General features: G+C 33.0%; 2 protein-coding genes across 4 annotated transcripts; one reads left to right on the forward strand and one right to left on the reverse strand.

Moving 5' to 3' along the window:
* The first annotated feature begins 149 nt into the window (after positions 1-149).
* Positions 150-19,472, forward strand: LOC114187448 (UDP-glucose:glycoprotein glucosyltransferase). Its single transcript, XM_028075707.1, has 37 exons — positions 150-448; positions 574-966; positions 1,096-1,249; positions 1,676-1,847; positions 2,405-2,478; positions 3,478-3,574; positions 3,684-3,796; positions 3,894-4,009; positions 5,969-6,026; positions 6,788-6,940; positions 7,038-7,136; positions 7,241-7,384; positions 7,490-7,558; positions 8,170-8,249; positions 8,382-8,544; positions 9,481-9,615; positions 9,693-9,792; positions 9,881-9,975; positions 10,106-10,218; positions 10,350-10,560; positions 10,801-10,869; positions 10,954-11,099; positions 11,830-11,931; positions 12,110-12,257; positions 13,529-13,585; positions 13,665-13,795; positions 14,638-14,726; positions 14,863-15,215; positions 15,346-15,438; positions 16,019-16,083; positions 16,986-17,088; positions 17,192-17,350; positions 17,456-17,596; positions 17,718-17,761; positions 17,845-17,959; positions 18,586-18,738; positions 18,821-19,472. The coding sequence occupies exons 1-37, from the start codon at positions 309-311 to the stop codon at positions 18,989-18,991; spliced, it is 4,818 nt and encodes a 1,605-aa protein (XP_027931508.1). The 5' UTR covers positions 150-308; the 3' UTR covers positions 18,992-19,472.
* Positions 19,473-21,258: 1,786 nt separating this feature from the next.
* LOC114186711 lies at positions 21,259-24,223 on the reverse strand. 3 transcript variants are annotated; one of them, XM_028074685.1, is made up of 4 exons: positions 24,047-24,223; positions 23,727-23,976; positions 23,536-23,585; positions 21,259-21,543 (listed from the first exon to the last, which is right to left on the reverse strand). In XM_028074685.1, the coding sequence occupies exons 1-4, from the start codon at positions 24,119-24,121 to the stop codon at positions 21,379-21,381; spliced, it is 540 nt and encodes a 179-aa protein (XP_027930486.1). In that variant the 5' UTR covers positions 24,122-24,223; the 3' UTR covers positions 21,259-21,378. The 3 variants fall into 3 exon arrangements, with proteins under 3 accessions (XP_027930486.1, XP_027930487.1, XP_027930488.1); XM_028074686.1 differs by having other exon boundaries at positions 23,727-23,970; positions 24,047-24,221; XM_028074687.1 differs by having other exon boundaries at positions 23,727-23,967; positions 24,047-24,220.
* Positions 24,224-27,780: the final 3,557 nt, after the last annotated feature.

A 27,780-nucleotide genomic window follows, 5' to 3' on the forward strand; every position in this document is an offset into this window, starting at 1 on the left:
ATAAAACAGAAAATTAAATCGCGTTGCGTTGAAATTAAGAAGCCGAGTAAATAATTTGATCGAACAGTATAAATACCAGAGGGACACGGTAAAAGGTGAAAAACAGGAAAAACCCTCGTGCACTGTAATTTGTATATGTTACATGTTATAGGTTTGGAAAGACAGAGAAGGGTTCAAGAAGAAGGTCGGAGTGGAAGAAGTGGTTTCTTTGACTGACTCTGTCTTCCACAAAACACGACACAAACGAGAGCGTTGCGATCTCATTCGCTTCTCTTTGTGTCTTAATGTCCAAACCCTAACAGACGCTAATGGCTCTTAGATCTGTGTCTTTCTTTCTCATTCCCATTCTCCTCCTCGGAATTGCATCCGCTCACACTTCAACCCCCAAGAATGTTCAAACTGCTCTTCGCGCTAAGTGGTTCGGCACTCCTCTTCTTCTCGAAGCTGGGTACTTTCTTCTTGTCCCTCCGATTTCGATTTCCATTTCCATTTCGATTCTCACTGTTTTCTTTTCTTCATTCTGACCATACCAATCTTCTTGTGTACTTTCTTTTTTCTTTTTTGCATTTGCAGCGAGTTATTGTCCAAAGAGGAGCCGGGTCATTTCTGGGACTTCATTCACGCATGGCTTCATGCTGATCACAGCGACGCCCAGTCTCATTCCGCGAAAAGTTGCGTGAACAAAATTCTGCAACATTCGCGTCCTCTTTTGAGAGAGCCACTGGCGTCGTTGTTTGAGTTTTCTCTTATTCTGAGATCAGCGTCCCCTTCTCTCGTGCTTTACCGCCAGCTAGCTCACGATTCTCTTTCGTCTCACAGCCACGCTGAAATTCCCAAAGTAGACGCCTTGAATCTTGGGGTAAGCCTCCAAAGCCCCGGAGGGATGTGTTGTTGGGTCGACACTGGTGACACTCTGTTTTTCGATGTTTCTGAATTGCTCCTGTGGCTTCAAACCCCTCAGAAGCAGTGAGTTCAATGCCACTGCTCGTGTTCCCTTCTGTTTTGTTTCAGTTCTTGAAGTTGTGTTCTTGAAGTTGTGTTCTTGGTTAATGTTATCTTGCTCTGATTGGGTTTTTTTTTTTTTTTTATTGTCAGGGTGGGTGGTTCGATTCAGGGACCGCAACTGTTTGATTTTGATCATGTTCATTTTTATTCGAGTGTTGGGAGTCCGGTTGCTATACTTTATGGGGCACTCGGGACTGTTTGCTTTAAGGAGTTTCATACTGCTCTGGTTGGAGCTGCTGAAGAGGTTCTTTTCTCCGCTTTCTGATTACTGTGCTTAATGAATATTGTATTGCATTATGTAATTACTGTCTTGTTGCATAACAGCATTTTAGCGAAACTGGTGTTGTACAAAAGGGATGTAACATAGCTATGCATTTACCACTAAATCTACAAAAGAATAGGGAGAATTCCAATTCTGAGTGTTTAAAAAAGGGAAAATAACCATTCCTATTGTTATTTATTTTCTGTTAAGAAGACAAATTCATTGTCACGAAGCGAAGATAATTTTAACCGGTCCTGGTAACAAGAACTGTAAGGGCTTATGGTTCCGTCTTGATAAATGTTTTTATTAAGACTTCCGTTTTCTGAATTTTCAGAGTACAATCTTGTAATCTTTCTGTTCATTTCTTGTTCCTTTGCAAAATTTGATACGATGTCCACATCTTTTCAGGGAAAAGTTAACTATATATTGAGACCAGTGTTGCCAGCTGGATGTGAAACAAATTTTGGCCACTGTGGTTCGGTTGGTGCAAGCGAGTCAGTAAACTTGGGTGGTTATGGAGTGGAACTTGTTTTTAAGAATATGGAATATAAGGCCATGGACGACAGTACTATTAAAAAAGGTTGGCACTACATAAGGTTTTGAATTTTGAAAGTAGACGAAAGTTTCGTTTAGAATATAGACAATGACTTTTAGCTGCTTTATTCTCCTTTTCAATTTTTAGCTTAGTTCATAATTTTAAAAGTGTCATATTATTATAGACACTAGACAGTATTTCTTGTTTTTTATGTCTGTGTGTCATTTCGATTTTATCATTTGTAGAGCTTGGCAATATTTTTACCTAATCTCCTTTATGGAACTTCTATCTCTTCTAACTTACTTTCCTTTGCATGTAATTTTGGTTCATTTTGTAGGTTAATATGTCCTAATTCTCAACCTCTACCCCTGTTGTTCTTGCTTTGGTCTTTCAAGTTTGATAATACTGTGAAATTTCATTATTGATTTTGGGAGCAGATAATTGAAAGAAATATTTCCTAATTTTAATTAATTCAAGATCTACAAGTTATTTGGTCTTTAGCATGCACTATTCATCCAAATAAAATGATGAAGGAAATTTTCTATAATTACAGGAATGGGTTGCTTTTATAGTTCCCTTATTGATTCTATTGTGGGTTGCAGGCGTGACTTTGGAGGATCCTCGCACTGATGATCTTAGCCAAGAAGTCAGAGGATTTATATTCTCTAAAATTCTGGTTTGTAAAATGTCACCTATATTTCTTTTTGGAGTTGACTCCCTTTAAATCGAGGTGTCATTACAGAACTGACAATAGTTAATTTAAGGTTAACATATATAATAAATTTTGAATTTAATTACAACGTCAACAGGTTATGTTGTAATCAATGGCTATTATTGCACTTTATTCTCCAAAGTGCAGTCGTTTCACTTCAGAGGAGTGGAGTCCTTTGTTTCTCTTTGTCATACACATGCGAGAAGAAAATAATATTTTTAGGCTCTATCAATTAATTCTGTTATTTCTATTAAATTAGATTACAGAGAAGTGTTTGTAGGTTCCAAATTCTATCGTGCAACATACCTATATGTCCATTATCCCGTTTCATACTTGATATATGCTTAGTTTGACCAAAATTAACCAGACAAAGTGGTTTCTAACCTCTATATACTTCTTTTATTATCATGGGATCTATTTAGTGAACCTCACTTGTGGCACAAGGCTTTTGTTGTTGTTGTTGAAAGTTTCCAAGGATAACCATTAGTACTTTAGATGTTTACATTGTAGCCTTTGCAGGATCCAGAGAAAAGAGAGAGAAAGAAATGAAGAAGTAAAAGAAGATAACACTAGATACATAACCAGAATATACAAGATGCATGACAACTGCATCACACTTGAGTTTGGAGAATAAATTGGAAAAAGGCCTTGTGCTAGTTTATTTTCATTATGAAACTATGCTGACCACCACTGTTAACTTAATAGTTGAGACTTGGGATGGCTTATCTAGAATTGATAGTTTGCCCAGACATGCTAATATGCTCTAACCATTCATGTCATGCTAGCTATTTTGATTTCAAGACATCTGTAGCTTCCTCTCAATTATTATGCTTTATTATTCCTGCTTTCTTATTCGGGGTACATAATGTTTCTATTAAATATGTCTAATATCGATGGATTGATGTACAGATTTAAAATTTTGTTGTTTGTGCATATGAATTTAACTGTTTGTGTTATGTACAGGAGCGTAAGCCCGAGTTAACGAATGAGATCATGACTTTTAGGGACTATCTATTGTCATCAACTGTATCAGATACACTTGATGTTTGGGAACTGAAAGGTATTGATGTGACCTTTTCTTTTTGTGACAATTGAAATTTATTGATAATTGATTTTCATTTTAGTTGGGTTTAATGAACTGTGCAGTAATATATATTTATTGATAACAGACCTGGGGCATCAAACTGTACAGAGAATAGTCCGTGCCTCTGACCCTCTACAGTCAATGCAGGATATCAATCAAAATTTCCCTAACATAGTTTCTTCTTTGTCTCGCATGAAAGTAAATAACCTTTTCACTTTTGTTGAATGCTTAAACATAGGTCAGTTTCCTCAGAAGTAATTTTTTATTGTTCTTATGGAACTGTGATCTGCAACAGCTTGATGATTCTGTTCGAGATGAAATAATGGCAAACCAGCGGATGATCCCACCTGGCAAGTCTTTAATGGCTATCAATGGTGCTTTAGTCAATGTTGAAGATGTTGACCTTTATCTGTAATGTTTTTTTCTCCTGCTGATACCATTCATATTATAAGGCTGAGATATTATTTGTTGTTGGTATTTCATGCTTGCAACTTTGTTGTAGCCCAAGTTTACTGTTTCTCCATAATATATTCATATAAAAAATTGCTATTGCATTCGGGTGGTTCTTTTGTCGTGAAGAATAAAGCTTGCAAGTTTTAGATCTAGGTTCATTTATGTTTCACTTTATGTTTATTCTAATTGAGCCTATCTGAGTTAGCTTAGTTATCTATTGGAATTTCTCATTTTCTATGGCGGGTTATTGAGGTCAAATGCCTTTCTTTTCTGTACTTGTATATTCGTTAATCAAATAATCATTATTTCATAGTTATATTTTGGGTTCTAGGCAACTATTGGTTGTGGTTTTGTGAGCCCTGTTTAATAAACACTGATTTTTCAAAGCTGTTGAGTTTGTTGTGGGCTTGTGGTTGTGCCTATTGAATTGTGCACATTTTACATTGCTGAACCCTCCAAATTACTATTTGGCGAGAGTTCTTATCAATGCTTGTCAATCTCTAGAGTCTATATATAAATTCGTAGAGCTTCCATAGACTTGACTCAAACCAGTAAAAAATTGCCTAATATAGAAAGATATTACTGAAAACATCTATTACTGATATATATATATATATATATATATATATATATATATATATATATATATATATATATATGCATAATACCCTTATCATTAATAATCCTGCGGTTCAACTGCATAATAAAGGAAAGTAACAACCACAAAAATAAAATGTGATATTACATTTTTACTAGATTTGATCAAACTACATAAATGACCAAATCATACACAAATTCATTGAACAAGTTCCTAATGACCCCCTACTTGACATCACCATTGTAGTTAGCATGGTAAGGTAGTTTTTGAATGTCCCTTATGAGAGCCATTGGGATGTTGTCACACTTATTCTTTGGTAAATAAAAAACGCTCCAAAACAAGGACTATTCTATGTAGTTAACGACAATGTCATAATCACTTGTTACTCTAATATTGACTAGGCAAAATCACCATCAGACACATGTTAAATATATGTAAATAGATGCTACATAAATTAGGGACCGGTGCCACAATTTTAGGAATTTGATTTATTTTAATGTATTATGGTCAATTCTATTGTACCCTAATATGTAATTTATTTTAAGTACGACTAATGTGTGAACATGCAACACACAGCAGTATGATATATTTCTTCTATAGTTTTCACATATAATAGGCCCATAGTGAAAGTATATAAAAGGAGGTATAAGTGGGCCTCAGAAATAAAAGACCTGCTCATGTGTTCACAGGTGAAGTGGAAAAGAAAGTGAGAAAGTGAGAGGTGGGCGTAACAGAATAGACAGTTGACAAAAGGAGACTTTGGACAGAGATATGGGAATTTCCCAGGATGTCGGAGAGGTTCAGTATATGGAGAGGGGAGAAAAGGAAAAAAAGAGAGCAGAGAGGAGTTATTGACTACGTTGGGAGGAGAAATTCTTCCTCAGGAAAAGGAGTTCAAGTTGCTTTCCATTTGCCATTCTAGTTGGGAGATCTGCTGCATTCATATTGTTTCTCATTTTTTCCTGAATAATAAACTACAAAAGAAGATATTTCTTTGTTTTGAGTCACTTCTCACTGTCCTTCCTATTTTGTTCTTAATTGATTTTTGGTGCCTAACAATAAACCATTTTGACAATTATCCCAGTCATTTGATTGTAAAAGTGGACAAATGACTATTGAGAAGTGTATGCATATCAAACTGCTTTAAAATGCCTACTTGGCATATGGAGTTCATAATTAATCATGTTAAGCTTATCAACAAGCACGCATAATTGTGGTTTTCTGTAGTTTGTTTCAAGCTTACTTATATGATGTCTTAAACTTAGAAGTTAAATAAAAATTTCAAACTTTTGATATTCTATTCATTTATCTTTCTTTAGGTTGATTGACCTGGTTCATCAGGATCTGTTGTTGGCTGATCAGTTCTCAAAATTGAAGGTGAATTGCATCAAATCTTTATTTTGGCCACTTTGGTATTGGACTGATTTCTAGCTAACTTGTTTACTGACACTGTAATTAATATGGACACATGAAATTTTGTCTGCTGCATTGCTTTCTAATACTTGAACTTTGCTACTTTGTATAGTTTTGTAAATAGTATGAAAAAGAAAATATGATAGGTACCAGAGAAGAGAGATTATAAACGGCAGGCTAGTATATTATATTAATTGATATCAGGGTGTGAGACTGTATACACGAGAACATGAGAATAATGTAAATGTCTCTTCTAAGCAATTCAAGAGTGCCTAGCCTCTCCTAAACCTCAAATAATTCCAGCCTGTCTCACCCAATCCCCCTTCCAGGCTTATACACTCCCCATACGCAGACTCACATGTCCCTCCCCTCTGCTGCTAACTAGGCATTATGTTGCTAAGTGGAGTTCCTTCTTTTGTATCTCTTGGGCATGATCTGGTGCATAGCATCTCGTGTCCCACCTCATACCTTCCTTAATAATTTTGTCTTTTTGGGTATCATCAGAATACAATATGAACACCAAGGAGTTGGGAATTTTTTTTCTAAAATATGAACAATGTAGTTAATGACAATGTTCTAGTTGATAAAATTGGTTGCATATTTGTGGCCCACTATTTATCTTTAAACCTCACATGTATATTTTGTGAGAAATTGACTTAGATGCTTTGCTCTAGATTGATGTTTAGCATATATTTAGATTGTAATTGTGATCCCAGTAATTGCAGATACCTCCCAGCATTGTGCAGAAATTGCTGTCAACTTTACCTCCTTCAGAGTCCAGCATGTTTCGTGTCGATTTTCGTACTACTCAGGTACATTATCTCAACAACTTGGAAGAAGATGCCAAGTACAAAAGGTGGAGGAGCAATCTCAACGAGGTTAACTACTTGATTTTTAAAACTGGATAATATTATTAATTTCAGATTAACCCTGCTGTAAATTTTCAATGGAACATAATCTTTTCTTGTTTTTTAGATTTGGACGCCGGTCTTCCCTGGGCAGTTGCGTCACATCCGTAAAAATCTTTTCCATGCTGTTTTTGTTCTTGACCCAGCAACCATTTGTGGTCTTGAGGCAAGTTTATTTTCTAAAGCTTAACACTTTCACGTCATTCTTTGTAACTTAGAGTTTCAAAGAGAAACCTCTCATTCCGTGTTTTATTACTGGGAACTTTGCAGTCCATTGATATGATCATGTCATTGTATGAAAGTGATTTTCCTGTGAGATTTGGAGTTGTGCTGTATTCTTCAAAATACATCATGCAGTTAGAGAACCATTCTGCCAAAGAGGATCTAGATAAATTTGAGGACATATCTGATATGGTAATATTCACCTTTAATTGTTCGGAAATGTACACAACATCACAAAGCTCGTTTTTCAGGAAATTTTATTCTCAAGTTACTGATGTTTGCTGTTCCACTTTTCAGATTATACGTCTCTTCACCTATATCAAGGGGAATCACAGCACTCAATTAGCTTTTGGGTTTTTAAGCAATGTATGATTTTGTCTTCAGTGTTAGTTATCTTTTGTTTACTGTTTATTTTCAATTAAATTATTTACATACTAACATGACTGAAATCCAGAAGAGTGCATATAGTGAAAAAACTGATAGATGCAGTTATATGTTGTACATGCATACTAATCCACCAATCTTGCAATTGCCATTCTAAATTCAGACTTTTGGGTCTCCCAAGTTTCCTCATCTGATCCAAAATTTCGAATTGACAACCTTGTTATTCACATAGTTTTTTTTTGTTTCATTTTTGTAGCTGTATAATTATTTTTCTCTACGATTAGTTTGTAATAAATTTAAGGATTATAAATCTAGAGATCATGGACCTAGTGTCCGGGTATTTCACATCCTCGTAAGTGGTTTCACTCTCTCTCCATCAACATAGAAAACAATATAATCCTAATGCTTTCATACAATATATTTTTTGTCTCCAAGGTTTCAGTTTGACAAACTTTTTCTAACATGGATAAATGACATGACTGCATCTTATATATGGTTTTTTGTCAATACCTTGTTCATATTATTGAGTCATCTAGACCTAGTATGTTTGCAATTAAATTGAAAGAACATTACTGTAAATGTTTGTTTTGTAGGTTAACAAATTACTCACTGAATCAGCTGATGCTAATCTTGAGCTGCACCATGTTGAAGGGGCATTTGTTGAAACAATATTGTGAGTTTTGCTGGACTTTTCTGTTGATTACTGTGGTTCTGACATTTCTCTAATATGACGCTTCTACTACTGTTTTTGGTGACACTCCTTGTTTTTATATCTATTTGTATTATTCCCATTATTCTGTGATAGGCCAAAGGTAAAATCCCCTCCACAAGAGACATTATTAAAGCTGGAGAAGGAACCAGAGTTGAAGAAATTGTCACAAGAAAGCTCCATGCTTGCATTTAAGCTTGGTTTGTCTAAGACTGATTGTTCTCTGTTGATGAACGGACTTGTTATTGATCCAAATGAGGTGCTTTTATTTTGAGTGTTTTCCTCTACCTCATCTTATTTCAAAACTGTTTTTTTTTTTTTGTCTTTGTACAGTTGCTGTTTTTTTGTTTCCTCTAGTAATGGCAAAATGATTCAATTCTCAAAATCTATACTGTTAGTTGTATGAATTCCGGAGCCTCCTATCCTACCTTAGTTACGGCCACTTTGAGGGTTGCATTAATTATGGGCAGGGTAATTGGTTAGTCTCAAATGACTTGATATATATATATATATATATATATATAGGTGAGGTGAAAATCTCACTTTAGAGTTAGTTTTTAGTTAGACCCCAAATCCCAAATTCTAACATTTTATTCTCCCTTCTCTCCGACTCACCACCTATAACAATTCTTTCTATGTTGCCGTCATTCTGCATAACTTTCCACCGGAACCTTTCTCCTTTGGAAAGGGGGGACATGGTATTTTAGGGTTTGGGTCAGATTCAGGTTCGTCCCTAGTCAAGCAAAGCAGCTGGGGGATACTTTATATGTAATATGTGCAAATCATCAATCGATCACATTAAGATATAGAACCTACCCTACCATTATGGGGTGAGAGCTGTTCAAACAACATAGTATATGGAGGAATTCTTATAAAAATTTGGATTATTCGAAAAAAAAAACACAATTAAGGTGACTTTTAACTTTGTAACTGATTTTTTTTTTTTAAATTTTGGTGCTAACAATTAAACACTTTCATGTTACTCTATAATCTGCATCCTGCACGATGAAGGATCCAAATATATTTTAGTAGTAGTGTGCATGATGTCTTATTTAACTTTGTGTCTACTTTGTGAGTTCGACTTTTGTTTCAAGCACTCACTTTTCACTATTAACTATAATTGATGTCAATTTGTCAATAGAGTTAATAAAATAAGTTTTTTTGCCACTTATATATTTGCAATTGCTTTTACCAGGATGCCTTACTAAATGCCTTGAATGATGAGACTCAGAGGATACAGGAGCAAGTATACTTTGGACAAATAAAAGCTCACACTGACGTGTTAGACAAGTTCCTGTCAGAAGCTGGCATTCAACGTTATAATCCTCGGGTATAGTATATTGATAATTGAAACTTATGGGAAGCTTGTATAATGATATTTCACTAACCAACATGTATTTGGTGTAGATTATTTCTGATAGTAAACCAAGGTTCATATCTTTGTCTGCATTTCTTTTTGGAGAGGAATCTATACTGAATGACATTGAGTACTTGCATTCTCCTGGAAGTAAGTGGTTGATGTGTTAGAAATCAATAAATTCATTTTTACATTCTTGTTTTTGTGTTAACATGTGGATTGTTTGTATGCAACCCAGCAATGTATGATTTGAAGCCCGTGACACATCTTCTTGCTATTGATATCACTTCAGGGATTGGGTTGCATTTACTTCATCAAGGCTTAAATTATCTGGTTAATATGGATTTGCATTTTTGTTGAACATTTCTCCTTATAGGCCTTGTCTCCTAACACATCAGGAGTTGGACTGACCCATTTAGTACTTCTAAATCTGAATTTTTTTTATTTTCTCATTGTGCAACAGAGAGAAGGGTCCAAAGATGCTCGTATAGGTCTTCTATTTAGTGGCAATTGGAGTACAAGTTCATTAAGCCTCCTTTTTGTGAAGGTTTTTGAAATCACTTCATCTTCATATAGGTTTGTCTTTTCATTGTAAAATTAGATGGCATTTAATTGGTTTATTTATTAGTATCTGTAGTTTTAGATATTTTTTTTGAAGTTGAAATCTGGTTTTATATCTATTGTGTGAATGCATGGGTTTTATGCAGTCATAAGAACAATGTGTTAGACTTCTTGGATCAGTTATGCTTATTCTATCAGCAAAAGTACTTCCTTGCACCAGTTGTGGAAGTTGAAGGCACTCAAACATTTATTGATAAGGTCTGTGAGCTTGCTGAGGCCAATGGGTTACCATCTGAGGGTTATAAATCTGCCCTCCTAAAATTTTCTGCTGATGAAGTAAGAAGGCATTTGAACAAGGTACTTCTGGTTGCTTTCCCATATAAAAAATCACATTTTGGTACTCTGACCCATCCATGCTTATGTCACATCTTACATTCACATATATTCATTTGATTTTAGTACCTCTCAGAGATTGTTTTATGTTTTTCTTTCTCCCCTTCATCTGTTTTTCCACTTTTCTAGAGTCCATATCAGCCTTTTGCAGGTTATTTTTCTTTGGTAACCATAAAATCCTTTAATAAAGCTTCTTGCTGTCAGGTGGGAATTTTCTTGCACAGGCTACTTGGATCTGAATCTGATTTTAATGCAGTCTTTACTAATGGAAGGGTAAGATTGTCTTGGTCTCTGATTATTTCATAGAGTACTCAGTTTCTATGGTTTCTGTCCATGATATTTGAGTTTGTGTTATAGGTAACTTACCCTATCGATGAAAGCACATTTTTGAGTGCTGATCTGCTTCTTCTTGAATCAATAGAGTTTAAGCAGAGGACAAAGCACATTTTGGAAATCATTGAAGAAGTAAAATGGCAGCATGTTGACCCTGACATGCTGACAAGGTTTCTTGATCTTTTTACTATCTATTTTGGATCTGTTTTCTATGGTTTTTGCTTGGTGTTGCATTTATCATCCTCCCATCACAAGCTTTCATTTTAAATTTTGTCTGGTATGGAAGAAAGTGAGTGTTTCTTTAGTATATGGCTATGTGGATTACATTACTCCAATTATTTTCTCTATATAAATAATCATACCCCAATTCTAATCACATAAAGGTTATCCGGATCAGCATTCCGAGTGCCATATGTTTTTTATTGTTCAGAAGAAACAAAAGGATATTATATAACAATAATAATAATTATAATAATAATAGTGGTATCAGAGGTACCTAAAAGTGTTGCTTTCATATCTCTAAAAAAGTAGATAAACAATAAATATCTAGTTATAGTGTATTTATATGCAATGCAGTGACATATAAGTAAAACTATAATCACTTCCACATAAAACATCTCTACCACCTATATATATTGATAAGTACATCTGACTAAATATGGGGACCATATGTACATTTCACTTATGTGGTCTTCTGAGCTATATACCTCAGTTGGATGTTTCATACCTGAAACTAAAGTTTGTTCATATACTAAGATTTTGTTCAATTGTTCATGAAGCATTTATTATTACATCGTTTTCTTTTTCACTCATGATGGAAAGTTTGGAAATATTATTTATCCAATCTTTATGTGTTCAGAAAATAACAATTCTTTAATCTTTCCTTGTATAATTTTGTAGCAAATTCATTAGTGATATTCTCATGGCTGTATCCTCCTCAATGGCTACAAGGGAGCGAAGTTCTGAAAGTGCCCGTTTTGAGATCTTGAATGACAAACATAGGTAATTTTGTTAGTTACGATATGCCCAATTTAGATAGAATTATGAGTAGAATATTAAAGGTATGCAGTTCTGCTTGAATTTATGATTTTTTAAGGTTTATTCGTGTCTAGATTGCTGACTTAAATTTAAACTGTATAATTATACAATTTTGATAGTTTAATATCGTTGTTTTGTGCAGTGCTATCATTCTACACAATGAAAATTCTAGCATTCACATTGATGCTTGTCTCGATCCTTTAAGTCCAACCAGTCAGAAGTTGTCTGGAATTCTAAGAGTTTTGTGGAAATACATTCAACCCAGCATGAGGATTGTTCTGAATCCATTGGTTTGTTGATATCACTAGTTCTATATCCACTTATATTTTTTAAACATTTTGGTTTTCTGTTCTGCTGCTTATTCCTTCTTCAATTGTTTTCTTAAGCCTTTTGAATAAAAATAATATAGAAAGAAAAAGAATGGTAATTGTTTGTCTCTTTCTTTCATCTGGAATTTGAGCATGCAAAAGCAAGTATTATTGGTCTGGTTAGTAAGCTGAAACCCCCTTAAATCTGGTTTTACTAAGGTCCAAGGCCATCTATTATTATATTTTATGTCTGACCTTTACGGTTGGCCTTTTGCATTTCTACTTCTGTCCAAACTGGTAATACAATTTTTGCTTACTCCTTTATGCATTTCTGTCCGTATAAACTTGCAAAAATAGCTAATGTATTCTACATTGGAAATTTGCTACCTCGTAACTGTAACCTATTTTATTATATGAAATTTGGAAATACTGTTAGATATTGTTCGATATTATTAAGATATTGTTAATCACAATATTATTAAACAATATCTTCTATTTACTCTATTTATTTTCAATTACTCTTTTTAATTGTACCTCTCTCTACTATAAATAGATTACCCTATGTGTGGTTTATACACAAGGGAGATTAATCCCAAACCCTATTTTCTTTATCCTCAACAAATACAATTTGAATTAAGAGTATAATATTTTGCCTTTATTCCAATCATGGAGATAATACTATATACATTCCCTTTGAAGACTTTACAGTTGTAGTTGTAGTGTCTTAGAAAGTGAGTTTAGCCTAAACTTAACCTTAAGAGAGTGGTTTGTAAGGGAGGATTGAACGCACTTTCGTATTATAGTGACACTATCTTTAATTAATGTGGAACTTCAGGTTTTTCCTAATACACCCCTCACATCAAATACTATTGGGGCTTTATACGTGTATAACATGGTGAGTTTTAATGGATCTATGATAGGCTCATATACCATCTTAGAATGTGATTTAGGTCTACCTCAAGATGATAAAGGTAAGTCTCCACTTATATGTTGTATTTTGACACTATCTGAACTTGATGTGAGAGTTGAGTTGTTCTCAATATAGTTGAAACTTATTTGTCTCATGAAACAATTGTATTCCTTTAAGGAGTACAAGTATCATAAACCGCTTGTCGTTGCTCTACATTTGTCTTATATTGATCCTTTGACAGATTTATAATAAAAAATGCCTCATTTGTACAGTTAGCTATATTTTCTTAGTTTGCTGGCCACATAATGCACTGATTTTGATGCCTTTTTTCATTTCATTTCAGAGTTCGCTTGCTGATCTTCCTCTGAAGAACTATTACAGATACGTAGTACCGTCAATGGTATATATTGCACTTACGGTTGTAGTTAATTCCAGATTAGATTCGAGGTTTGGGTTCTTAGGTTTTATCACTTTTGCAGGATGATTTTAGCAGTGCTGACTCTTCAATCAATGGCCCAAAAGCATTTTTTGCTAACATGCCATTGTCTAAGACACTCACCATGAATCTTGATGTTCCAGAACCTTGGCTTGTTGAGCCTGTTATTGCTGTGTATGTATTTTCTTTAACATTCATTGGATATTAAATCATTCCCGAGCCTTCACTTAACAGCTAAACAATTTAGGAGAGTTGGTCATGTACATTATCACCTATAAGATTGAGGTAGTTGGTAGTGGCTCATGAATTACTTCATATGTACAAGACTGTATGCTAATTTACTGATTTCTTGATTCTCCTTTTTTTTCTATTCATTGTGTGGAAGTAGGGAAAGATAAAGGACAGATTTGGAGTAAATCACATTCACCTCCCTCTTTTTTAAATTTTATTTCACCTTTATTCTCTGCTTTAATGACGTTAAACTATTCTAGACATGTTTGATGGCATACTTTACCTGAAAAGACCCTTATCCTCAATAGTATAGAAGCATGTGATTAATTTGAATAAACACTTATCTTGTACTTTAAAATGCTGTATAATGCAAAGAAGAATAAATGCATGCCTCTGCATCTAAAGATCCTAAATTTTAGTTGGTTCATAGTTGACTTAAGCTATGATATTTGTTGAAAGGATAAATGACAAAACAGGTCTGGGAGGATGGTACCACTGGTACCATATTAAGGGGAGAGAAATCGAAAAGGAATATAATGAATTCCGTGTACTGGGTGTACACAAGTATTCTTTCTTATAATAAAGAAGAGATAATAATAATAATAATAATAATAATGAATGAAATCAATATCTAATAATGAGAAATATTTAGTAAGATTTATCCCTACCAAATCATATCATATCTTATTTGATGTAATCAAATCATATTTCTGACATAGTCAACTCATATCTCTTAACACCACTTTTGTGAAATTGAACTTTCTTTATGGTTTGTCGTGCTGCAGTCATGACCTGGATAACATTCTGCTTGAGAACCTTGGTGACACAAGAACATTGCAAGCAGTTTTTGAGCTTGAAGCTCTTGTCCTCACAGGTAAGTTGCATTTTGTTTATTTAAATGCATAGAATGGTAATTATTTTTTTATATATATAATCATAATAAAGCATTAGTTGTTAAGTAGTACATTCTAAGAATCCATTGTTGTTCTTTTCAATTGTTCATATATTAGGTCATTGCTCTGAGAAAGATCATGATCCTCCTCGAGGTCTTCAGCTTATTCTTGGGACCAAAACTACACCCCATTTATTTGATACCATTGTGATGGCTAATCTTGGATATTGGCAAATGAAAGTCTCTCCTGGGGTTTGGTTCTTGCAGCTTGCTCCTGGTAGAAGCTCTGAGCTCTATGTTTTAAAGGAAGGTGCTGATGGAATTGAGAATAAACAGTCATCGAAACTCATCACTATTAATGATTTGCGGGGTAAAGTAGTTCATATGGATGTAGTGAAAAGAAAGGGCAGGGAAGATGAGAAGTTGCTGGTTTCTGATGAAGATGACGAGGATCTGCAAGAAACGAAGAAAGTGAGTGCTTGCATTTAAAATCTGTTATTTGGAAGTTATTTTTGGGTCAGTAAAAGAAGAAAACGTTATCCTTTAAATGAAAAAGCAAGTTCAAATCCTCACATATTTATTCTTTTTTTTTTTTTTGCAGGGAAGTGGCTGGAATTCTAATTTATTGAAATGGGCCTCTGGTTTAATTAGTAGTAATGAACAACCTAAAATTACTGAAACCAATGATGCAACAGTAAGTTCTTTTTACCTGTTTACTCTCATCCTGTCCCTTTTGAACAGATTTGTTTACTCTTATTTGGTTTCCTTCAAAGTATCATTTAGAAATTCTCAAGAACACATGTTACAACAAACCTAGTAATGTGTTATAAAAATTTGATCTGATTTGTGTTGTATTTATGCTTCAATACTTTTCTAGTTATTACAAATACTTTATTTTAAGTCTGAAGTTTGTACATTTAAATTTGGATAGATCGTATCAAATTAATAATTAGTTTATTTTTATAATTTATTCCTTAATTTCAAAAGTCTTATTTCTTTAATTTATTCCTATATAGAATAAGAAAATATCGAAATTCTTGATAAATATGTTAATGTTTGTTTATTTTGGGTCATCCCTTACATGTTTTTTGGATGTCCCCATCCCGTGACTCTAACTAGCCTTGCTAATGTGTCCAACCAATTGCATATATCATCAACATACATTGTAAATTTTGAAGTATTTTTAACTTCAGATTGATTGCCTTCCCTTCTACACTTTCGGCTTCTACTTACTCCATTATTCCCAGAGTTTGACTGACCATTTTGCATAATAGGAGAAAGTAAAGGGTGGACGTCGTGGAAAAACTATTAACATCTTTTCAATTGCTTCTGGACACCTGTAAGTGGTTCTCTTATATTAACTTGATATTATAATTTGCTTTTAATTGTGGATGAAAAAGCACCTGTTGATTCCGTTTCAGTTTTCTTTGAATTTTGAAAATTAAGAAATGTTTTCACTGATCCAAAACCTCTTAGGTGTATTGATGGAATTGTCACGGGTATCTGGCTTGCCAAAATTTATCATGGCATCCATTTAATGTGATAAAACTTTGCCTGTTTTCTGCTCCTTCATGAGATTTTTCTACCCCATCTCCCTGTCTTACAGACATGGGTGGTATTTAGAAGAGTTCGTGGGAAGTTTGTCTGATCGTATGAAAATTACTTATAACTCCCATAAACCCTTTTTATCTTATTCCAATAAATTTCATGTTCAAATTCCTCATGTGTTAAAAGCTTATTGAGTAAGTGCTTAATTTATATGCTTAAATGCACCCTTAGAAACTCTGCTAAGGAGGGTCTATGCCGAGAAGAATGAGCACCCGATGGTGTAAATTAGAGCCTTAAGTTGATATTAGTTAATAATGGTCATAATAGAATCAATGTAGGCAGTGTAGTTATGGCTGTTTGGTGACTTGATAGAGGTAGTAATCATAAGACATTTTGGGAAGGAGTTAGGATGATGGTTGTATTCAGACACTTTCAATACAGGATTTTGGACCTATATAATTTTTAAAATAATGAAAACACAACCAGTATTGATGGATTTACCTGATTGAAAATGAGCAAACAAGAAAACACTTCTACATGGATATTACACCACATTTTTTTTGTCCTTTCTCTACGTGGATAGAGGCATTTATCACCTAGTGGATCAAGATTACTGTTGTGGATATAGTTATTTCGTTTCTATCATCACAAATGCAATCTTCACTTTTTTTTTATGTTCATGTATTTTGCCAGATATGAACGCTTTCTAAAGATTATGATTCTAAGTGTTCTAAAGAATACACATCGCCCAGTAAAATTCTGGTTCATAAAGAACTACCTGTCTCCTCCTTTTAAGGTTATAAATTTATCCAATGTTTTCATTATTTGTATATAGGAGCTTTAAAATGCAATTAATGAGTTTGCTTCTTAAACTATTTTGCTTATGTCTTAACAAACAGGATCTGATTCCTCGCATGGCTCAAGAGTACGGTTTTGAATGTGAACTAATCACTTACAAATGGCCTACATGGTTGCATAAGCAGAAAGAGAAACAGCGAATAATTTGGGCATATAAAATTTTGTTCTTGGATGTCATTTTTCCCCTTTCCTTAGAGAAGGTATCACGACTTTCTTCTTCAACATCAAATCCTCCAGTTTTGTTTTGTTGTCTTCTGCAATCTTAGTGTCTTGGTGTTACATGCACCACACAATGTCTTTTGCAGGTCATTTTTGTGGATGCTGATCAGGTTGTTAGGACTGACATGGGAGAACTTTATGACATGGACATAAAAGGAAAACCTCTGGCATATACTCCATTTTGCGATAACAATAAGGAAATGGATGGATATCGGTTTTGGAGACAAGTAAATACCTTTGTTGAATTTCAATCTCTTTGATATTATTTGTATTTCTAGTCATTGTACATGAATTCTTGGGTTAGATGCGGCATAAGATGCTAACTTCTATGTTGACCTTGTGGTATAGGGTTTCTGGAAGGATCATTTGAGGGGGAAACCATACCATATTAGGTTGGTGTACATCTTGAATCTTTTATGAATAAAGTTGGAGTTTTTTAAGTTCTCTGATTGTTGCTTCCATTGTTTTTTTTCAGTGCTTTATATGTTGTTGATTTGAAGAAGTTCCGAGAGACTGCAGCTGGGGATAATCTTAGAGTTTTCTATGAAACCCTTAGCAAGGATCCAAATAGTCTTGCCAACTTGGATCAGGTTAGAGGTTTGAGTCAGTACAGTAGCTCTTGTTTATTATTTGGTTATGAAAAAGTCACTTGAACTTACAACATGAAGTATGATCGAATGGTTTGTATAATTCCAACATATAAATGACTCGACATGTGAGAATTTCAGTTCATGGTAAATGACTGCTTTTCTATATTGGAAAATATTGATTATGCTTAAAACTGAAACTTTGTAAGATTGAAGGCATTGAGGTTCAATCCCTAACCCAATTAGTCGTTATAGCTCTAGTACCACGCTGTAAAAGAAACCTAACCTAAAACTGTTAGCTGTTAAGGGTCTTGTAATAACGATTTAACTTAAATGTAGATGCTAATGCCTTTTCCATTTTATAACTCGTTCTTTTTGGAATGTCAGCATGCTGTACCTTTTTGTGAATTTTAAGAAAACCGTTATAGCTTCTATCTTTGTCTTTACCTGTAAATAAAGTTTTGACCCCTTATTTACTGTGATGAAGTTATAGATTTTCTTTTATGTGGTTTTATGCTCTTTTATTGATATGACACGTTTTAATTTACTTCCAATATTGAACCTATTACCCTTAGTGTGTTTTAATTTTTTGAGTGACCTTTGCTGAAATTTGTACTCTTCTGGTTCAGGATCTTCCTAATTATGCTCAGCATGTTGTACCCATTTTCTCTCTGCCACAAGAATGGCTTTGGTGTGAGTCATGGTGTGGAAATGCTACAAAATCAAGGGCGAAAACAATTGATCTGTGCAACAATCCCATGACAAAAGAACCCAAACTGAAGGTGAAAATACTGTGTTCTTGTAAATTCACAGCACAGATCCTTGATTTTAACATTTTTAACTTACCTCCACTTTAACTTTTAGGGTGCAAGACGAATAGTATCCGAGTGGCCGGACCTTGATTCGGAGGCGAGTAAATTCACTGCAAAAATCTTAGGTGATGATCTGGAACCGTTTCCATCCCCTGATCAATCAAAGGATTTGATTAGTGAAGAAGCATTGGAGGTGGACATGGAATCCAAAGCCGAGTTGTGAACATGACAGAGACATTTGAGGGAGTCAAAGTTTCAGAAAAAAAATGTGATTTTTGGCTCCCGTATGGTATATCTTTCGTGCCCAACTGATATATTTCCATTCCACCAAACACAGTTAACAACAGTGGAATGCAACGAAGATTTGCCTTCTCTGTTGACCAGTTTTAGGATCAGAAAGAAAATTTTGATTCGAGAAATGTTAGGGATTTTAATTTTGTCGTAAATGCATTATTTAACGCGGTAACCAATCCCCTTCTCCCTTTTCTTTTGTTCTCTTCAAGAATAAAGTTTTTCAATACAGGGGATCCTGGGTTTAGCAATTGATGTAAGACAGTAATAGTACATGGACCTTACTTCCTGTATCCTATAATTTCTTTTTCAAAATGACTAATTTTATTCTGTAAACTTTTCAGAACGAAATGTTTTCCATTTTTCTGTAAACCTTGAGCAGAGATGAAATGGCGCCTCTTTTTATTCGGTAATTCACTTACAGATATTGCTATGTCAGTTGCTGAATTGTGTAAGATTAAAAAGTAGTATTTGGTTAACTTTTTTTCGCTGTTATCAGATAGAGACAAAAGGAGATTTTTGTTCATTTGAGTGCAATGATGTTAAACTGTGACATTCGATCAAATTACAAATGATTTTTCATGGCAGTTGCATATTTCGTCATGAATGAGGGTTATTGCAAACTGTCTATCTGATAATAATATTACCATCTTGAGTTCTTCTATGAGTCGTAGAATGATTGTTCTTTGGGGGGACAAAATAAAGCATTTTCAGACTTTTCTTTTTCATTTGTGAGCATGGGTCTGACACTAATCCCTTATGCTAGCATGTTCTACAGAAAGTGAGAGGGAGTGACATGGATCCAACTGAACAATAAGATTAGGTGACATGGATCCAACAAATAAAATGAGATCAATCGAAGAATGTTTGTGACTTTGCATTTTAGTTATAGATAATCTCTCAACGTTATCACGCTCCGAATGACAAGAGAGAAAAGATAGGAATGTGCTACCCATTGACATAATCTGGAGGATTCTAACCTATTTTTAAGAGGCCTTTTAATGCTTAGTGAGGTAACTAAGAGTAATTTTATTTTAGTCATTACAAAATATTTATTCAGTCTAAAAAATGTGACTTTCAAAATAGGCATGTGCACTAGCAAAATCATTTCCAAAAGTACATAAATTTTCTTGATCCTTTCTATTCTGACCAATTGATTTGATGCTTTTTAATGGAATAACTAAGCTTTCAAAATTAATAGCTATTCAACTCAACTAGATGGCTGAAAAAATTACAAATTTCAAGTTTTAGAAGTTAAATTAATAAATTTTATTTTATAACAAACAAAGCTAATAAAAAAGTTGTGCGTTGCAGGAGTTAATATAAAATTTTATTCTTTGATTAAGTTACTCATTTGGTTAAATCTAACTAACAATTTTAATTTTTAATTTTTTGTATATTTTACTATCAGGTTTTCAATTTTCACCCATTTTATCATTCAGCCCCTTATTTTAAATATTTTACCATGTATTAAAAACACCATTGATTTACGATAATTAGTAATAAAATCACATTTTAAGGAACACTTCTCACCCAATCTTTTTATTGGGTACCATTAACAAAAATTTTACAAATTCTTGGAAGTAATAAAAAAATATTCAAACCTTAGAAAAGAAAAAGTATGTATTATGGAGTAGCAGTGCTCAATTTGGTTTGAGGAAGATAAGGCAGCAACTGAATGTGTTAAAGTAAACTTGGAGGTTGTTCGGTGCCATCTTTTCTCACCATAATTTAAATTTAAATATTGATTTAACACAGAAAAGAATGCACCAAAAGAACTTAATGGACACCTCTCACATCATGGAACATTCATTAGGCAAATTCTTCTTACAAGCTATAATTCCATGATGTGAGAGGCAGGAAACATAGTGTGCAAGAAGAATTAAAGTTAGAGGACAATGCAACACTATGGTTCCTGCGGATTATGGTTATTGCACATTATGTTTCCTACCTCTAAATATAAGTTTATACAAATATTTTTTTAGATTTAAGTTAAAGTTGTGCTGTTCCATGTAAATAATGTTTTCAAGCAACACAACAGATTTAACTTCTACCCGGATTACAAGAGCCCATCAAGAAATAGTTCCACTTCTGCCTTTGGAATGATGATGCCAAGATTGCACGATGATGTACTGGAATCCATGGATGAATCTTCCCACAGATTGACATATTTGCTATAAGCAACACTAAAACAAGTACTTAACAAATTATTAACTCAGCTAATATGAAATATTAAATAGTTTGAATTCAAGTACTTAACAAAAGGGCTGATTGATCGAGCCCCTTTATTTAATGCATATACATAAGCATAGAAGTGCACTAGATTGACTTAAGAAACAATATGAATGCAGGAAGGTTATCCAGAAACAAAGTAAAAATTGCAGCAAGTACAAATATCAAAATAAAAGCAAACATGATTTTAGCAATATATACAAAGGTGATTGGATTGGATAAACTCCTTGCAGTACCCGGGACACCTGCAACCTGGGATAACAAAGTCAAATAAAAGGAAAACAAGCTCAGCCGTCAGCAGCACTTGAAATGGAAACAAAAAATTACTACATAAAAATAAATGTTTGCTTTCAAATAATTTGATTACGGCAAAATTTTCATTAGATTTTGTTAAATAAATGTTTAGTATTTTGTTCTCTCCTATTGGTGTATACTGGTCTGCATGTTTATTATTAGTTATAACGGTAGCATTTGATTTTAGGCATTTGTAGCAGTGTGGTTTTCTTCCTATATAGACCTTTCTATACTGCCTTATCATTGGTGAAATTGCTCATTCAGTCTTAAACACTAAGTTTCGTTTATTCAAAATCCTCTATATGTTATCAAGAGATTGTTCTAGTCTTTCTCTCTACCATCGAATAGCTTCTTGCAACATCCATTCTTGACTCCATCCTCGTGTTCACCATACCCCTCAGATTGCACCACAGTGCCAAGATTCATGTTCTGAATACCAGTTGATAAAACTGATATAAGAATAGAAAAGAAAATATACGATCTTGAATTTTATTGCCCTCCTTAAGTCCAAAGTAGTAGGAATAGAGTCAAGGAATACGAAGAAAACTGCAGTGCACAATTTAGTTATAGAAAACTGCAGATGACGCCTCAAAGAAGAAGATGGATTCTACAAGGTTAGATGAAATATTCCGGGAGTATCGGACGATACTACAAGGGTAAACACAAATCGCTAATCAATCACATGTTCTATAGCTTGTTTGTTCTTCGAAATAATAGAAGCTTGCCGCAGAAAGAAGCAAGAAAAAGATCAAGAAAAACAAGAAGAATGTCATAGTATCTTGGTTTACTTAGATAATATTTTCACAGGGAACTCTCCTTTTCTAATTCAAAAATTGATCACTCAATGAATTCAGTGTTCGCTCTAAAGAAACTTGGCCAGCTTGATTACTTTTAGGCATTGAAGTTACTCGACTTTCTGATGGCTCTCTATTATCACATAGAAATATATTCACGATCTTCTTCTGCTAAATCTAGTATGACCAATTCTAATGATATGTCAACTCCATTGACTTGGGGCAAAAATTCCACAATAGGGTGTGCATTATGCTTCTGATCCTACTTCGTGTCGCTCATCTGTTCACAGCTACAATGAGCAATCGATGAAAGATCAGAAATTGACTAAACCACTAACAAAGTTTGGAAATTTTGTCCAAACTCTAGAATCATGCTAATAAGCAGTTAAGAGGGTCCTTAGACATCTCCCACTTTCAATTTCCCCATTGCTTAACATTTACAGCCAGAATCTACTCACTACACTCCAAATTTAATGTTAATGAGACACTGACTGGGCTTCCAATTACAATGAGCACAGGTCAACCTACAGTGACATTTTGCTTTGGTCTAATCTAGTCTCCTAGTGGCACAAAAAGCACATGGTTGTGGCCACCTCCTACTGCAGTTGAATAGTTTACCGTACTGTAGCTCCCACATAAATCTCGTCAATTGAAACACTGCCTCCTAAGCTTCAAGTTTCTGCCACAATATCTCCTACCAATAAACTGGAACACCCCAGCTATTGTACAGCAGGCGACTAATTGTCAGTTGCTATTAGTCTGTTAGTATTAGTTTTATGTTATAACAATTGCATCTTAGGTTTTGCTATTGTAACAGTGTTCTTCTGATGACACACTCATTTTCTCTTCATACATAAACCTTTCTATACTAGCTTACATTAATGAAAATTCACAAACCCACTTTAAACACAGTTTCATTTTCTCAACTAAAGTTATCAAACTCTTGGGCTAATTCTTAACTCTTAAGAGTATATGATCATAGATAGAGAAAACGAGTTAACTCTATAAACTCTTTTCTAAGTGAACATAGGTACACTCTTTAACCTCGTGGTGAAATATTGAATTATTGTTGTATAAGAGTAATGTGTAATATATAACTAAATATACGGGCAAATTTTACATACTACTTCTTCCTTCAGCTTAAAAATAAACTTACGAGCTCGGGTGCCTGCATTCTCATCTGTTGAAATTGTCCATTCCTCACTTCTGCAAACAATCAAACAGAACGATTAATGAAAATCTACTTAAAAGAAATAATTGAATACTTTGAAGAAAATTAACTTAAAACATGTAGGAAAAACTTTTCCAAAAATACTTTAGAAGAAACAAAGAGCCTAATGTACGTGCCTGAAGAAAAATCAGTGAGGGTTACAGTTTGGAGTTTCCAACCATCACCGAAATCAGAAAGAAACGATGTGGGGCCAAATGCGATGGGTTCTTCTCCATCCTTCGCTGCTTCTATGTGCGAGGCAGGAACCACCGTTCCTTTCAACTTCCGATTGATCAGTGCCACCGCAAAACCCGCGTCGGTCCCCATCGCGAACCGCCGTTTCGTCCCAGAACTTGCGCAATTAACCTCCACGTACTGCTGCTGTTTCTATTCCACAGATCAGAATCAAATTGAATCACTATGGACGTTAAGATAATGAAAGAGAAGGAGAGAGTACAGGCGCTGGACGACGAGTTTGCCGCCGTGGAGGTGACGGTGACGGTGACGGCGACGGCGACGACTGATGAGCCATTCTTGTTCCGTGTTTCCCGCACCTACTTTTGTTATTGAAGGGAAAAGTAGTTTTGGATCTTAAACCTTTCTGTTATCCTCTAACCTCTTTTTTATTTCCTTTTTCTTTTGGGGTTTATTTCTATCTGCAGACACGTTTGTTTATTTGTTGCGTTCCAACTTTTACCTTATGATAATAAAAAATAAAAATAATTATTCTAATTATTATTCAGATAAAAAGTGATATTAAACTTTAAAAAAGAGACTCTTAAAAGATAATTATGAAATAGTTTCTGAAGAATTAAATAATTATAATTTAGATTAATAAAGATAAATTTGATAATGAAATAGGTATATGAAAAAATGGTTATACAATGGTTACCAGAAGTAATCCCTTTTATTCAAATAAAATAATTATCCCTCTCTCCACAATAATGGATCTTTAGAAAACATTTTAAAAAATATTAAAATCGACATACAAAAAATTAAAAATATTAAATATATAAAATGTATTAAATTTAAAAAAAAACTATCTTACATAAATAGACAAAATCTTTCCTTATGCAAAGTGAATTTCTAGAAGTTAAAATTCAGATATGAAAAAGGTATTGATAGTATAAAAAATAGCGTCACCAACATGGATGTCAACGGGGCGGGTAATGTACGGTAGCACCAATAATATTTTTTTAAAGGAAGATTGCATTAATATTTTATAGTAATAATAATAATACAAATTACAGAAACTCTGAAACTAAAATTAATATAACTTACAAAAGTGATTAAAAGGATAATGATGAATTATCAACTTTTCTATAATTGAATTTTAATCCTCTTGAATCTTAATATAAAAATTAAGATGAGCACGTAGTGACAATTGAGAAAAAAAAAGTATGAGAAATGATTGTGTTTTAATGTCATTATCAATTTATGTTAGAAATGGGTTTTAAACCTAACTCAATCCTACAAAACTAGTTTCTAACATGGTATCAGAGTTAAGTTAGAGCCTATCTTAGCGAGTTTTTTTGGACATTCTGTTCCATTCGATATCAGGCCGCTAATGGATCACCCACTGATTTCTTATTCCACGCACGAGATGAATATATCTTGACGTGAAGGGGTGTGTTGGAAGTCCCATATCAACTAAAGATAAAGTCAATTCACAATATATAAGTGAGTGTAATCCTTACCTTATAAATTGATTTTATGGGATTGAGTTGGGTTTAAAATCTATTACTAACAACTTAATAAATATTATACAAAATTTATATTATGGATTAAAAAATATTATTTAAAATAGGAGTAGGTGCATGCATTAAGTTGAAGGGCCACAATTTTTGTTTTATTTGAATATACTACATGATATTTTAATCTCATCAAAATAGATGTCTCGTCTTATAACCATTCTTAAATAAATATAAAATTTTTCAAGAGATAATAGCAATAAATTAATAGTAATATCATCACATCGCTTTTCTAATTGTCATCGTTTCATGCATTAAACACAATGGCACAAAACGTAGAAATGTATGATTGTGAGACTAATTGTTTAACTATATAAAAAATATTTTATTATAGAAATTTACCTAATATTTTGATTTTTTTTGTATGAAATAATGTATTTTATTAAACGAAAAGTTACCCTACAATAATATAAAATAATGTATTTTATTAAATGAAAAGCTACCTTACAATAATATAATAATATAAGGGTTAAATATGTTATTCTTTTTCAAATTTCAATGAATTTTAAAATTAGTCTATTTTCAAAATTTTATATCAATTTAGTTATTTATTTTTAAAAATACGTTAATTTAGTCATTCTTACCAAATTTTGTTAAGTTTATTTGATATTTTAAACGCATTTTATGATAATATTTGAGTTAACATTGAAGCGAAAATATGTCAAACAGTGTAAACAATTCACAAACCATTATGAAATGCGCTTGAAACGTCAGATAAACTTAATAAAATTTAGTTAAAATGACTAGATTTACACATTTTAAAAGATAAAGCACTAAATAGTCAAAAAATTTTAAAAAAACTAGTTCTAAATTTTACTTAAATTTGAAGAGAAAAAAGACATATTTAACGCTTAGTTATATAGTTTTTGTAAATTTATTTAATGTTTTTACTAGTTCCAACATGGCACTGATCAACGGGACAAAAAATAAATGAGGAACTTTATTTTCATCGAAAAGTTAAAACACAATTTATTACATGTTGTCGGCACAACCAATTATAGTCTCGCATAACGTGTTTTTGAATAAATGGATCAATCAAATTATCCAATCTTTTTCTTTATTAATCAAAATCATTAGTATGACAGAAAATATGGAGTGTGAAGATAAGAATAATTTGTTTATCAAGTTTATTATGTTCTATATTTAGTTTAGTTGTCGATATCGTCACTTAGTAAAGTAGATGTGTTCTAATAGAGTTATTTAGTCACCTATAATTTATAATTATATGATCTAATGAATATTGATTGATTATTTTTAAAAATATTGAATGCAATTTCATTTTTAAGACTTGAATTAGAAACTATGGATTAATCTAAACATGGACAATTATGTTTCTTTGATCGAGTATTCAACGATAATCCATAAGGATTTCTCTTTCCAGATTTTTTTTTTAATTTATGTATTTTTAAATGATTATTGACATTCCCGAGAACTCTAAACCGTAATTAAGGTTTATACTTTGTAATAATAAGTTTGAGGGTCGCATATTTAGGAATGAAAGAAAGTTTAATGCTTTGAAAAAAACAATTGTTAAGAGCTTTTTATCACAGTGGCTATGTTTTTATTTGTTCTTAAATTAAATTCTTTTCAAAGTGAGTTTAAATATTTTTTTCGGACTCATGTTGAATTACTTTGAAAAAAAAAACCTATTACTTTGAAAAAAATTTCGGTTGGGGAAACAAGAAACTTCAACATCCTTTAAGGTTTTATTTAACAAATTTTATCGCTTCTCATTAAATACCTATATAAAGATTCATATTTTTCAATAAATGCTCATTAGTTTACGACTTTGGATTATTTAACAAATATATTATATTAAACATTAATTTTTATATATAAATTTTAGTCCAAAGAAGAAGTTAGTAGATGATGTGAATGTGATAAAATTGTCGGTTAGTTTACGACTTTGGATTGGTGTCTTACAAAGACTACTTTCTACATGTCACTATAAAACAATTAATTTCCTCAAAATAGTGAAAAAGACAGATTAATATATAATTCATCACAATAATATTGAATAAACTTTAATTCTATTAGATGATTATATAAAATATCATATAAGAACATTATTTAACTTATCATCATATTTTAAATTATTAGTAAAATAATAAAATTAAGTGAACGATCTTAATTCTAAAACTATTTTCCCTCACACAAGTAAGTAATCGAAATTCTCAAGTTTCTAAAACTGGTATTCTTCATTGAACTTATTCATTTGAAAGAGAATATCCATTACATTGCAGGAGATTTAATTCAGAAAAGTTTTTGATTCTTAATTTAATTTGAAGAAATGTTTGTGAAGTTGGAAGAAGGTGCGAAGGAAAGTGGAGAATTTGAATATGTGAATTGTGATTGGTGTTGGAATATTGTTTTGTCATCTTATCAAAATAACTGGACCAATACTTTACGTCGCTAACTTCTCTTCATGCAACACATTTCT

The sequence above is a fragment of the Vigna unguiculata genome, chromosome 6 (genome assembly GCF_004118075.2).
Source record: "Vigna unguiculata cultivar IT97K-499-35 chromosome 6, ASM411807v1, whole genome shotgun sequence".
NCBI lineage: Eukaryota > Viridiplantae > Streptophyta > Magnoliopsida > Fabales > Fabaceae > Vigna > Vigna unguiculata.

Excerpts from the sequence above, each read along its gene's own strand:
- LOC114187448 (XM_028075707.1), top strand. The coding sequence starts at position 309 with ATGGCTCTTAGATCTGTGTCTTTCTTTCTCATTCCCATTCTCCTCCTC. Across the intron at positions 6,941-7,037 it reads GGAGGAGCAATCTCAACGAG|ATTTGGACGCCGGTCTTCCC; the intron begins GTTAACTACTTG and ends CTTGTTTTTTAG. Across the intron at positions 9,616-9,692 it reads TTCAACGTTATAATCCTCGG|ATTATTTCTGATAGTAAACC; the intron begins GTATAGTATATT and ends TATTTGGTGTAG.
- LOC114186711 (XM_028074685.1), bottom strand. The coding sequence starts at position 24,121 with ATGGCTCATCAGTCGTCGCCGTCGCCGTCACCGTCACCGTCACCTCCA. Across the intron at positions 23,977-24,046 it reads AAACTCGTCGTCCAGCGCCT|AAACAGCAGCAGTACGTGGA; the intron begins GTACTCTCTCCT and ends TCTGTGGAATAG. Across the intron at positions 23,586-23,726 it reads CCTCACTGATTTTTCTTCAG|AAGTGAGGAATGGACAATTT; the intron begins GCACGTACATTA and ends GATTGTTTGCAG.